Below are 12716 nucleotides of genomic sequence, written 5' to 3'. Positions count from 1 at the left end.
GGATAAAGTAATATTTGTCAATCATTTCTCAGTTTAAGATGTAGAATTACTTTCTGAGTTAAAAATAAAAAAGATATAATACATTTGAAATAGGATTCAACACATCTCAACTTACACATTGACTCATTTTCCTTATAGGAGACTCTATCTGAAGTGTCCGAGGAGGACGCTGACTTGCCAGAGAGTGAAGTAGGAACTGCACCAGTTTTTACAACAAAACTTCCTAGTGTTTCATATGCCACACCAAAAGAAATGGCGAGGTAAAAATAATGTCTCATATTTACTGAAATTGTTAAACTATTTTAAGCATGTGAAATGTACGTTTACCCAGGTTAGGTACTAGGTTTTAGAAATTTTAAACAGTATATCACCTCTTTGAATACAATGGTGTTTTTTTCTTCTCAGATTGGAAACAAAAATTTCTGGGGAGCCTAAACCCAAAGTTCGTTGGTATAAAAAAGGAAAGAGAGTTAAGCCTACAAAATCAACACAAATTGAAAACATGGAAGATGGAACATCAGTTTTAACATTCACTGAAGTATCCCCAGAAGATGCGGGTCCAATTTTATGTGAAGGCCAAAATAGATTGGGTATGGACACTACAACAACAGAGTTAATTGTTGAAGGTTAGTGCATTTGTTAAGACTTTCTTTTATTTAAATTATAACTGGGAAAATATATAGAGAAAGAAAATGTGATGCTTAGGCATAAAACAAATGTGCAATGATTAACTGGTTTTGTTTTAAGATGAGATTTCAAATCTGAATTCTGTAATTTTTCAATATATCAATTTATCTTTTTTTCTAATGAAACCAAACTATGGATCATTACTTCTTTTAAATGTCACTGTTCTCAGTGTTATGCCTCTCTAAGTAGGTATTTCTCATCTTTCTTTTCATTGTCACTGTTATCTATGCTATGATTCTCTAACCATGATACTTTTCTTTCCAGATCATGATGAAGATGCTTAAGAGTGGTGCATATGCAAAAAAAAGTCATCTTGAATATTAGCATTACTCACTTCTGTTATTCATCCATTTTCACCTTCATGTTTTCTAGCATATCACAACTCACTATTTACATTACAAAATAGGACCAGAAACAGGGACACTCAAACAACATTCCATGTATTCCTTTTGATTATAATTTTTCTTTCAGGAGTCGGCAGAATTTTTTTTCTTTAATACTTGACGCTAATGCATTTAATTTTGTTGCCTGTTTTCCTGTTCAAATTGATACTGTATATGTCTGCTCTTTAACATTTGTCTCAAGGTTTCAAAATCACTAGAAAAGTTTAAAAAGTTCTTAAATCATTCGCATATAAGTATTCTCTAAAATAATTATTGTATTTTACTCCTACAGAGCATTTGGAGAGTAAGGAGTACAAAAAGCCAGAATGGGTGACAAAAATGGAAGAAATGAAGGAGAAACTGAAAGGTAAAATTGGGAAGTTGGACTCTAGACAATGCATGCATGTGCCACTCTCTGAGCATGGTGTTGAAGTCATTCCTACTGATGTTGTGTTTATGAATCTGCATGAAGGTCAAGCTCTGGAAGACTTTGTGAACTTGAGTGAAAACCGTAAGTCTCCTCAATCGCAGCAAACAAAGAGTGAAGTGAGTACTTTGTTCAAATTACATTTGACTGAGCCTGTAAGTGTCACCTCTCCCATGTGCAATTCAAATATCTTCCCCACCATAACTATATCATCTTCAACTAGTCCAGAGCAAACCAAGGATAATTTTTCACTGCCAATAACTTCCCTCCCAACAGCCATGGCACCTTGCAGTGCCACTGAGACTGCTCATATAATCATTAATGAATATTTGCACAGTCATCGCAAGTCTATTTCTGCAGCCATAGAGGCACTGAATTCCAGTCAACCTCCAGAGAGTCCTCCCACTTGTGTGAGTAGCAATGAAACTTCAATTTCATCTGAAAAAAAATTGTTTGTTCAGGAAGCCAATTTGGATATTAAAAATCAAGCAACAAATAAAAGTAATTTATTGGAGATGAAGCATCATGAACATTTTCACAATTTGAAATTGGGAATTGAGTCTCAGTCATCCCCCCAGCCTATGGAAGGGAAAACATTATTACCTGATCATTTTGAAAGGAAAAGTAATAATGCTTTGCATTTCACTGAGCATAGGAATAAAATAGTTGACATTTATGTGGTGAAAGAAGACAATGAAGCTGTTTCCTCTGTACCTGTGGAGCAAATTACGAGTGAAGACTATGCCAAGGAGCGAAAATTTCATGTTAGAGAGAGAAGTCAGTCAGCATCGTTTGAACAGGGAATGTTAGAAGATTTAACTTCTGCTGAACTTACTGATTATTCTGCTTTTCCATATGTAAGGCAAAGATCAGATAAATTTTCAGTTGGTAGACCTGAAGTGCTTAGTGGATCCTTGTCTTCCTTACCCACATCTTCCCACTCTTCAGTGTCATCCACTTTTTCTGTTTCTACTGCAATCTGCAAGACATCATCAACTAAGATTCCACACTCTGCTCAAACTTTGTTTCCAAGAGTGTCAGGATCACAGCAGTCTCTCTCAGAATCAGCCCCTAGTGTTTCCCGAAGCCACACTTTGTGGAAAACAAGCCCTTCTCCATTGGCTGAAGCATGCTCATCACGGATGCTTTTTCCATTGGAACCAAGAGAAGTTGATCCTGGTTCCTTTACTCAGCTGCATACAGCTGACAGTATGGAAGAGCTGCAAGAATTCCTTCTGTTTGAAAGTCACTGCATGACAGAGAAGGAAGGACTTGGTGGAATGGGTGGGGAGAGTGGAGATGAAAGTCATTCTCAAGTCGGGAGAGTAAGGAGAGTTAAAGCAGGAATTTTGTTCACGGGGTCTGATGATGGTGGAGAGAGTTCCTGTCCATTGTCTCCTGAAGACTCCTATGCTTTATCAGGTAACCTTTTTTTTTCTTAATAGAATGGAGTTTCTCAGAAATATTTTCATAGCCTGCAGAAAAAGCTTCATTACACCTATTATTAATGCTATAAAATTCCTTATAGTTTTGCCTGTGTTAGTCACCAGTGATTAACGCAGTTACCAGTTCAAGTTAGTGAGTAATTTCTCATTTTAATTTGGAAGGATATTAGTCAAATTCATCATGATGGTATATTATCATATTGATTGATAACTTTCAAATGTCTCCATTAAAACCTCCTTGCTTCATAATATTTGTTTTAAGTCCACACAATGGGATGACTGTCATCTCAAAGAACAAAAACTCTTCTGTTAATGATGAATGTCTTGACCCAAAAGAAAATTTCAGTATAGAGCCCAAATTTTAAGTTAAATTACTGTTAGTTTATGTAGCAGTTATTTCAGTAGTGTTTAAATTCAATTTAGTCTCCTAGAAATGTGTTGTTGTTACTCTGTTTTTGTAATTGTGTGTTGATGAATTTAGTCCTCTAACAGCATGTTTCATGTTCCACTTAGACCACTGATAAGGACCATAAGAAGAAGAATACTACTTAGTGCAACCTCTAGTCATTGGGTATGTATTATAAGGAGTCTAGATAAAGTAGAATTCTATTTTGGGATTTGTGTAATGTTGTGTCTACTTGTCTAAAAGAGGTTTATTCTTCTGATGAAAATTTAATGGTGTGTCTTGTTGGGGCACATTCGATGATTCTTGTTGATGCATTTTATGAAAACCTTTATTACTGTTACAGGTTTTATTTCAAGATCACTTATATTGAAATGCTATACATATTTCATAGAGATGTTACCTACTCTTGTTCCTTCCCTCAGCCTTATTGCATGCTTATGGGGTCAGCATTTTGTTGATTCTTGTCCAGTTCTCCCTATTTAGGGCTTCCTTATATTTCCACCCTCTCCACTTGAGGCCACTTCCACCTTGTCGTTCCAACTTAACTTGATCCTGCCTCTTACCTTCAACTTTCAACTTCTTCAGTATTTTTTCAGTATAGTCTTCACTCTTCCAATCCATAGGTCAAAATCATCTTAGCCTTCTTTCCTTTCTTTTTAGTAGCTATCTATAGCATGAATCAGTGTAAATGGTAATTATGAATATAAGCTGCACTTAAGATTTCTTCAATCCTATGTGTACAGTTGTACAAGTCATAAATATGTTGCTTGGATGTTTGCTAAATCCAGAGCAATAATCGAGAAAAAAATAACAACCTGTTTATTTTTGTCACTTTTGGTTTCCTGGTATGATGAAATCTTGTTTCAGAAGCCTGGAATAAAATGTTAATTATGCTGTCATTATTTGTATAGCTCAAAGCAAATCAGGAAATCCTGTAAAATTATATTTAAAAATGTTCCTTTTAATTGTGAGATCATTTTCATATTTGCCATGGGTTACCAAGCATTCAGGTCCTGGCAAAAACTATTGAATCTGATCAAAATCAGACAATAGGGAGAAAAATGGGGAAGGACATAATATTAATCTGGAAAAAGATAGGAATGGAAATATAGAAAATAAGTGCCCACCCAGCTTTGATTTTATCTACCAAATGTTTCATTATGTTTTTCACCATTTTAATTTTGAATAAGTTAGGTTTATTTTATGTAAATGGCTTTCAGGCTTCCTATTTTTTTATAAGAATCGTAAATTTTTTTAATGTGGATAAAACTTTACGGCCCCTGCCACTCTTAGTGTTCATGCTGGGGTGGGACATTTTAGTCAAATAGTATTGCACTGTTTTTTCAGATACTGGTTTCATTTTTCATAAAATCCATGTTCCTCTAAGGGAGGATCCCCTGTCAGTATCCACTACTTACTGACAGGAGACCTGAATTTCTGATCAGGGTGATATATTTACTTGATATTCTTCTAGTATTTACACATACATGAATGTACTTCTGGCAAACATCAGTTTATTATGTTAAAAATCTGATGTAGCAATGAGACTACCAATGACTCCTTTTAATTTTTGAATAGCAGTCAATGATACTTACCACTTGGCCAAAAATTATCCAAACATAAACTTGTTTGTGGATGTGGAACAGCCTCAGAAACTGAAAATACCCCCTAGAAAACCTGAAAATCTCAGAAAACTTGTTGATAATTGGGTAGGCAGCAGTCTGTTTTATTCCTGATATTTTAGCTGATTTTCCATTTTTTGTAGGTAATAATCCACTAAACCTTAATGTACATATTTCATTCTCATGGTTGACTAGCCAACAACTTGGTACAGCAGATATATGTATTTATGGTACCCTCAGAAGTGATGCTTGAAACTGTAATACCTACCCAAAATTGACATATTTCGTATGTCTCCATGTTAGACATTAGTCACTCTGCAGAATGAGAGGGTGGCTATGTGGCATTACCATATAATGTATCATTACTGTTATTAGTTTTATTACTTATATGCATTACTTTGTACTTGTACAGGGGATATTTCTCTTGCTAATTTAGGAGATTTCTGGTAGCACATACATACCTCTGCCATTAGAGCTAGCTTTGAAATATATTTCTCTGAATCATGTTGAAAAGTGGTTTTCCCCTTATTCAGTTGTGAGTTTAGTTGAGTGCACAAGCAAGCTGCTAAATTATGTGACTCCCATTTTCCTGTTAAGCTACGGTCACTATTGTTACTTAAAAGTATGAGGACTATCATGTATCTTTGGAAACAGGTGTAAATCCTTGCTTTGATATTGTCTGAATTTCTGCAGTTCATCTAAAACATGAAATATATTAATGTTAAATGTCAGTTCACCACCATAGTTTTTATTATTCTTAAATAATAACCATTTGGAAATTCGCTTTTGAGTTAGCATGGCTTTGTGATTTAACTAGTTAATACATCCCCCTAAAAACTGCAAGACATGTGTTTGAATACAAGTGAGATCAGATGAGTTTTTCATTGGAAATATCCTTACTAGTGAAATGTTACATGATTCTGTGAAAGTATTTTAGAAAATTTATCATTTACATTCCATAACAAGGCTTTTTTCGTGTATCTAAATTTGAGGGTCTTCATATCCTGTGACAACATAATTTGAAAATCAGGTATGTTTAGTTTTCTCTTGAATTTTGGGTGTAGCATAATACTTACTTGCCTCATTTATATATGGTATGTATTTATTGTTTTTTTTGTTATTTAATGCAAATTCAAAACCATTTGGATAAATACTGAGCATTTTTTTGTGATCCTCAGTTAGAGCTGAATTTTGAGAAAAATGTTCAGATTTATTGGTCAAAGATTTATTGAATATTAGAATTATATTTCCTTTTTATGCTAATTATTTTTAAAATATTCCTACAGCTTCCAAAAGTGCACCATCCTTCATAAGGGAAGTAAGAGATGAAAGAGCAAAAGAATTTGAAACTGTGACTTTTGAATGCCAATATTCTGGAACACCAATGCCAGGTATAGTTTAAAATAATAGTTGTAATTATCAATAAGAAAATATTGAAATAATAACATTAAATAAAATACCAATTATAAATAAATTTAAAATATTTTTGGATATTTTTTCAGATGTTGTCTGGTATCGAGATAATCAAGTTGTTAAGAACTCCAGCAATGTTAAAATAAGAATAAAGGATAAGAAAACTACACTAACTATCAATAGTGTAAGTCAGGAGCATGAAGGCACTTACATATGCAAGGCTACCAATGAGTTGGGTACAATTAGCTCCAAAGGTCATCTATATGTAACAGGTAATTATAATATAGGGTATAATTAGTTATTATTCATAGTCTCTCATTAGAAAATTATTGAATGATTTTTGGAATGTTTTCTTGTTCAAAGGATATTGTTTATACTCTGCTTGTATGTGTATAATGAACTTTTCCCTTGTATATGAATGTTAAGTTTACACAGAATCAAATTAATTAATTCAGGCAAAACCACATGCTTAATTGCAAAATTTGAATTGAAAACAACTCTAAAATGTTGAGAAATACATTCCACTTTTAGTATTGTATTTAATATTGTATCGTCGTAAATTTCTGGCACGAAAATTGAGAGTCAGGGTAATTTGAAATTATTTCAAGAAAATTTAGTTTTAAGGGCAGGAGACCCTCAGTTGGAATTGACAAGAGGTAGAAAAGGGTAGTTGAATGCTTTTGTTGAGAGAATGTTATGTTAACGGAAATTGAGTCTCCTTGTATCTCTTCAACCTATGAAGTGTAGCAAATATGTATTCAGTCCATGATTTAATGGAACATTTTTATCATACATTGGAAAAACCTTTGCTTTGCACACACTTAATAATGAGTTCAAGGAATCCCTAACATACTGGGTTTATTATATGGAATATTATTATATGTCACATTTATGCTTACTCTGATCTTTGGACTGCACTCTTCAGTTTGATATCTCATTTATTCATCACTTCCAATGTATGCTCATAAATATGATTTAATTTCTTTGTCATATTAGTAATTTCAATGTCTTTCACAGCTTTGACAGAGTCAGAATTGCATGAAATTGAAACCAAGAAAGCTGTTAAAGAGAAGAAGAAGAAGCCTATAATACCAAAGAAAGTGGTTGAAGATGTGCAGGACAAGGTAGAAGAACATGTTGAGGAAATAGTGAAGAAAACCCATGTAGAAAAGCAGAGGAAAGTTGAGGTGGAGCAACACGTTACAGAGGAGGTTACTCAGTCAATTACTCAGAAGATCGTGCAACAAGTTACTGAGGAGGTAGCTCAGCAAATCACTGAAGATGTTGATCTAGAGAAAGTCACGCAGGAGAAGGTGGCAATTGAAGAAGCAACTCAGGAGGTCATCGAAAAGGTTCCTGAGGATCAGGTAGAGGAGGAGGTTGTGGAAGAGGTTGTAAAGAAAACGCGTAAAGAAAAGCGAAGGAAGGCAGCTCCTCTTCAGAAAGCCACACCAATGGTTGTATCATCAGAAGAAGTGGAAGAGGTATGTTATTTACATTCATATCTGGTTCAAATGATTGATTAGTCTGTTGTTTCTCAAAATATATTATTTTTCATTCTTATTGCTCATGATGGACGAAATAATAGTATATAAAACAGTTCTACCTTCCTTTAATGCTATAACTGATATCATATAATTTTTTCCATTCAATTGAGTTATCTTGAATCAAAGTTAGAATAGGTACAGTAATATGAGTATGATGAGAAATTCAGTCCATTTGTATTTTCGCTATAAATGCTTATAAAAAATCAAGAAGTTTAATTTAAAAAAACTATTTTTCATAAATGTGGACTTTTTATTCCGAAATTCAGGTTACTCCAAGTTTGCCTAAATTGGTGAGACCAACACTTTCTCAAGATCTTGTAGAAAATGCATATGTTGAAGAAGTCATGCAGTGGGTTGCAGCTAAAGAATTTGGTCCTGGTGAATCACCTTTAAGAGATTTGGCCAGAATAGGCTTCTTAACTCGCCATGGCACGTCTGTGTCTGAAGTCACTTCTATGTATGAAACAGGAGAGTTCCCAGCTCTGAGGACTCCAGAAGCACAAATAGCTATGGTGCAGGTTTGTAATTGTTTCATACATTTAACTTTACCAAAAACTAGTCATACTTGCTGAAGTCTGAATTAGTAAATATGCACCCTAAATAAATTCTAGAATATTATTAAGTTGTTTTATTGGGCTGACATGTGGTCATTTTAAGATTCAAATTCTTGGGGAATCATATGATTTCTGATTTTTAGCTAGAGAGTATGTGTTTAATCATGAAAATGCTGTATGAAGGTTGTGTATCTCCTGGGATTTGCCCAGTTGTGTATTACCATGATTTCAGATAGAATTTTTCAAATTTGTTTAACACCCAAATTTATTTACTTTTTCTTGCACATTTTTAATTTGCTTCGGGAAATATTCTGCTTTGGCATTTGGAGATGCTAAGTACTTCATTGTGGTGTGGTATGGCTGTGGTTAATCATTTTATTCCATTCACTACCTCATTTCCATCATTACATACCATACTCATGAAAAGAGTACTTCAAATGAATTTCTGTCTTTATTAAAATTGAAATTACTGATCCTAAAATGTTTGAGTTGATTGGAAACTCCTATGAAAGTAAAATAAATGGAAGTCCAATGTGCAACATGGGATATTTTTGTGCCTTTGGATTATATTTGTTATATAGTGTAGAAATTAACTTCATTTCCTCTGGTGTAAGTATTATTTGTTAAAATGTTGGTAGTTATATAAGTGTGTAGTTTAAAATTGTGGAAGCTTCTTCCTATAAAATAAGTACCTTTAAAAAAATTAGCTATAGAAGACAGTTACGACACAGTATACAATTTGAAAATACCTTAGTGCAATATCATTTAGCCATATAGTGTTAATATGCATAAAACGGTAATGGGCTATTTTTTCTCCATTTCCACGAGTTATTGGGACTTTAACCAGATGTGAAACATAAAACATCAATTCTTGAAACAATATTTATACTAAGATTGTTACCAAAACCAAGCAAAGTGCAACCTATTAGGAGTAATATGAACCATGGTTGGATGTGTAAAATATTATATATTAATTAAACTTATAAATTCCCATAGGTGTTTTGTATTCAGTTTGATAATGCTTCTTTCAGAAATTATTATCAAATTGCATGAAACTGATTTATCTAAGTTAAACAAATTTCAAATCTTTAAATTGGTCTGCTGTGTTTTTTTATGCTGTCATCAATTTGAAAATAAACTCATTAGGCACTTTGAGATAATTTTGTATATTCCCAAAGTAATATCAAAGCCTCATTTTTTTCTGGAAAGGAGCCATGCCGCCCATGAGTACATAATTTAATTGATCTCTCTCTAAATGTCTGTCTTGCTTGGAGATACACAGAGGTAATACAGATATTAGGGCTGTTTGAGGTGAACTTGAGGGATATCAACAGTTACAAACTGGGAGGGAAAAATAAGAAGAAGCTTATTAAAGAGAATAAGTGAGTGATAGAATACTATTTGTAGAAACAAAAGCAAAGTCAATGAACTTGGCTCCAAATCAAGTTTCAGTTAGAGGAAATAATTTAAGATGCTATGGAAAAGAAACATGCAATATTAATTGGCTATTGAATTGTGATAATTGAAGAGAGAGATGGGAGAGAGGTAGAAGAGTATGGATTAGAAACATGGAATGGCTGTTGGGGAAAACAACTTTTGCATGAGTTTTAAAGGAGAATGACATAATTATAATTTATATCTGGTTTAAACACCACAATATTCGTACCATTGAAAAATACTGGGAGGTTGATGGAGGTATCTTCTTCCTTAATCATCAATCCTGAGATTGGTCTGCTGCAACCCTTCATTCTTTTTTCCACCTATTTATTTTAGGCTCCAAACCCCTTGCCATGAACTACACCCTAGTTATGATGAAAGGGCTCCCATGTTATTATGACCCCATGGGCTGAGCTGGCAGGAGCCATAATAAATGGTCCTGATGAGGTCACTGATATATTAAATTTTCAGGAACTATGATGCATCAATTGGTGACCAAGAAGTTGCACTTTTTTTATGAATAGATTTCCATAAACTCTGCTTTTCAACTACTTTTTAGAGAACTTCATTCATTGCTCTCAAGAACTGCTTTCATTTCATTATATGTATGTAGTACCAAGGTTCAATTCGATTGTCTCCTTACTTCTTTTACTCCTTTGGTCCAAATTTTACAGTCATATAAAGCATCACCCTGAGTATAGATTTTTAGTGAATAAATTTTCTTAAAAAAAGCAATATCTTTAAATGAATGATTTTGGAAAATAATGTGTGCTTACATATTTCCCATATTAATAAAAGGCATACTTCTGCTAGCCTTCACTCTTCACATTACTTTGTTTAGTGATGCTTCATCACTAAACAAAGTAATTCATCTATTTTCTCATGATAAAATCAAGTGTCGATGATAAATATTGTAAATATGTAAATTTCACTAAAATTATAATCAAACAAAACACTATAAGTTTGAAATACATTGGCCTTTGGAGATGCCCAACCTAAATTGTAGCTGTAATAATATTTTTCTGGGTAGTAAGTTGCTGTACTTCTTGACGTACCCCATACAATTACATAATATATGGTATTCTGTACCATGCTATGTATTTGTCAATTGGGGAAATAAAGTATTATTATTATTATTATTTGAGAAAAGGTTACAGCATTGAAGCAAATTGGCATGGCATTGAAACAAGCCATATGATGATGGTTAAAAAAAAAATTATATGTTGTATTTGGTTTGTCTGTATTTTAAGTGCAATTTTAATGCTGATATTATTTCTATTTTTGTAACTAAATGTTTGAAATAAGTATTCTTATGTTAATCTATAAAAAATGATTTCCCAATCATATTCAAATTGCTGAAGGCTACATCTTCCACTGGTCCCTTCTATCTTAAGTTTTTGCATAATGTTATCTTAGAGTAAATTGAATATGCATATAGGCTATTTGTTGCATGGACACATTAAAAGGGACAAATGAATCTATTGCATTTTGTTGGTATTGTGAGAATTTTATTGATTGATTTACATGCTGTGTTGGATGTCCGTTGATTAAATGACCTACTTTTGAAAGCTCTTTGCATAAAATCAATTGTTTTCATGGCATTTGATATAGTAAGGAAATTTATGCTTTTGTGAACTATTTATTATTTCAAGTGTTAGAATTCTTAGCTACAAAAGAAAAATTTTACCCAAGGAAACATTACCGAATCTCCTTAAGAATTAATGACTGAACTACGTATTTTAATCAAAGACTGAATGTATATGCTTTTACAAATAATATATTTAAGGTTGTTGAACGCATTGGACATGGTGCTGTTATATCAGAAGTATTATCAGAGGAATCAACTATGGAAACTTCAGTAGAAGAGATGGGTTTCAGGGCTTTCATGCGAATGGCTGAACAACATCAGGTAAACGTAGAAGAAGCTATCTTCAGTTTCCAGCCAGAGGATTTCCGAATTCAAGCATGGGAAACAACTGAAGGAGAACTTCATACAGCTGAATCCTCTGAAGTTCATGTAAAAGGTAGAGTGAAATTTTTTTTAGACAAGTACATCTCTTAACTTTGAAATTGTTCATTACAAGAGATAATCTGTAGTAATTTAAACCTTGTGGTGTCTACTAACTTTTATGCATGATATAGTTTGCATTTTAATAATAATTAGTATTCAAATTGCAGATCACAAAAGGCTCTTAGTTCAAGAAGAGAAGAATTCAAGAAATATGAGCCATAACTCCAAAAAGCATGTTGCACGGTTTTATCCTGACCCAACATCTTTTCTAAATGAGGAAAAGTTTTTGATGAACCATGGCGTAGTGTTTGTGACTTTGTGTGTCCTTTTTTTAAAGCTTCTTAGTTGGATTGTGGGGTTTTTGTTTTCAATTTGTTATGAAAGCTATTGATTTTATGGTTTGCACTTTCATCGAATAATTTGCCAAAGAGGACTAATGACGAAAAACTTTTTTATCCATGTGTAAATTAATGGTGAAAGTAAAGCATGAGATGAACTGCTTGCGTGTGATCTTGAACTTTGTGTGTGCTGCATAAATATTTGAGAGTGTATTTTGTGTTTGAACAGCATTTAACTTTGTATCATTTGGCTGGAGGTCATTATGCTGTGTGTACATAGGTGTAAAATAAAAAGATGATGTTTTTGTCATTTTCTCAAAATCTTGTGTTTATGGAGTGCATACTGGAAAAGTATTTTTCCAGGTTAAGAGGTTTTGAGTTAGACTTTGTATACATCTGATGTAGTCTCAGTTATTGAATTGTGATTGATAATATAAACCATTCTT

General features: G+C 33.2%; 1 protein-coding gene across 8 annotated transcripts in view; it reads left to right on the top strand.

The window, feature by feature from the left end:
- Positions 1-12716, top strand: part of sls (sallimus) — a 249950-nt gene that overhangs the window by 155485 nt on the left and 81749 nt on the right. For 7 of the 8 annotated variants that reach the window (XM_071587293.1, XM_071587296.1, XM_071587295.1 and 4 more), the window contains 8 exons: positions 139-260; positions 406-626; positions 1363-1437; positions 6257-6361; positions 6473-6655; positions 7401-7867; positions 8197-8448; positions 11708-11945. In XM_071587293.1, the coding sequence (XP_071443394.1) occupies positions 139-260; positions 406-626; positions 1363-1437; positions 6257-6361; positions 6473-6655; positions 7401-7867; positions 8197-8448; positions 11708-11945 (1663 nt within the window). Of the gene's footprint in view, positions 1-138; positions 261-405; positions 627-1362; positions 1438-6256; positions 6362-6472; positions 6656-7400; positions 7868-8196; positions 8449-11707; positions 11946-12099; positions 12632-12716 lie in introns of those variants that run through there. The other variant, XM_071587297.1, reaches the window with a different exon arrangement.

This window comes from Hetaerina americana, unplaced genomic scaffold (genome assembly GCF_022747635.1).
Source record: "Hetaerina americana unplaced genomic scaffold, ioHetAmer1.1.p SCAF_3, whole genome shotgun sequence".
Taxonomy (NCBI): domain Eukaryota; kingdom Metazoa; phylum Arthropoda; class Insecta; order Odonata; family Calopterygidae; genus Hetaerina; species Hetaerina americana.
The sequence above is the reverse complement of the archived record's forward strand: the minus strand, read 5'-3'. Positions and strand labels throughout refer to the sequence as shown.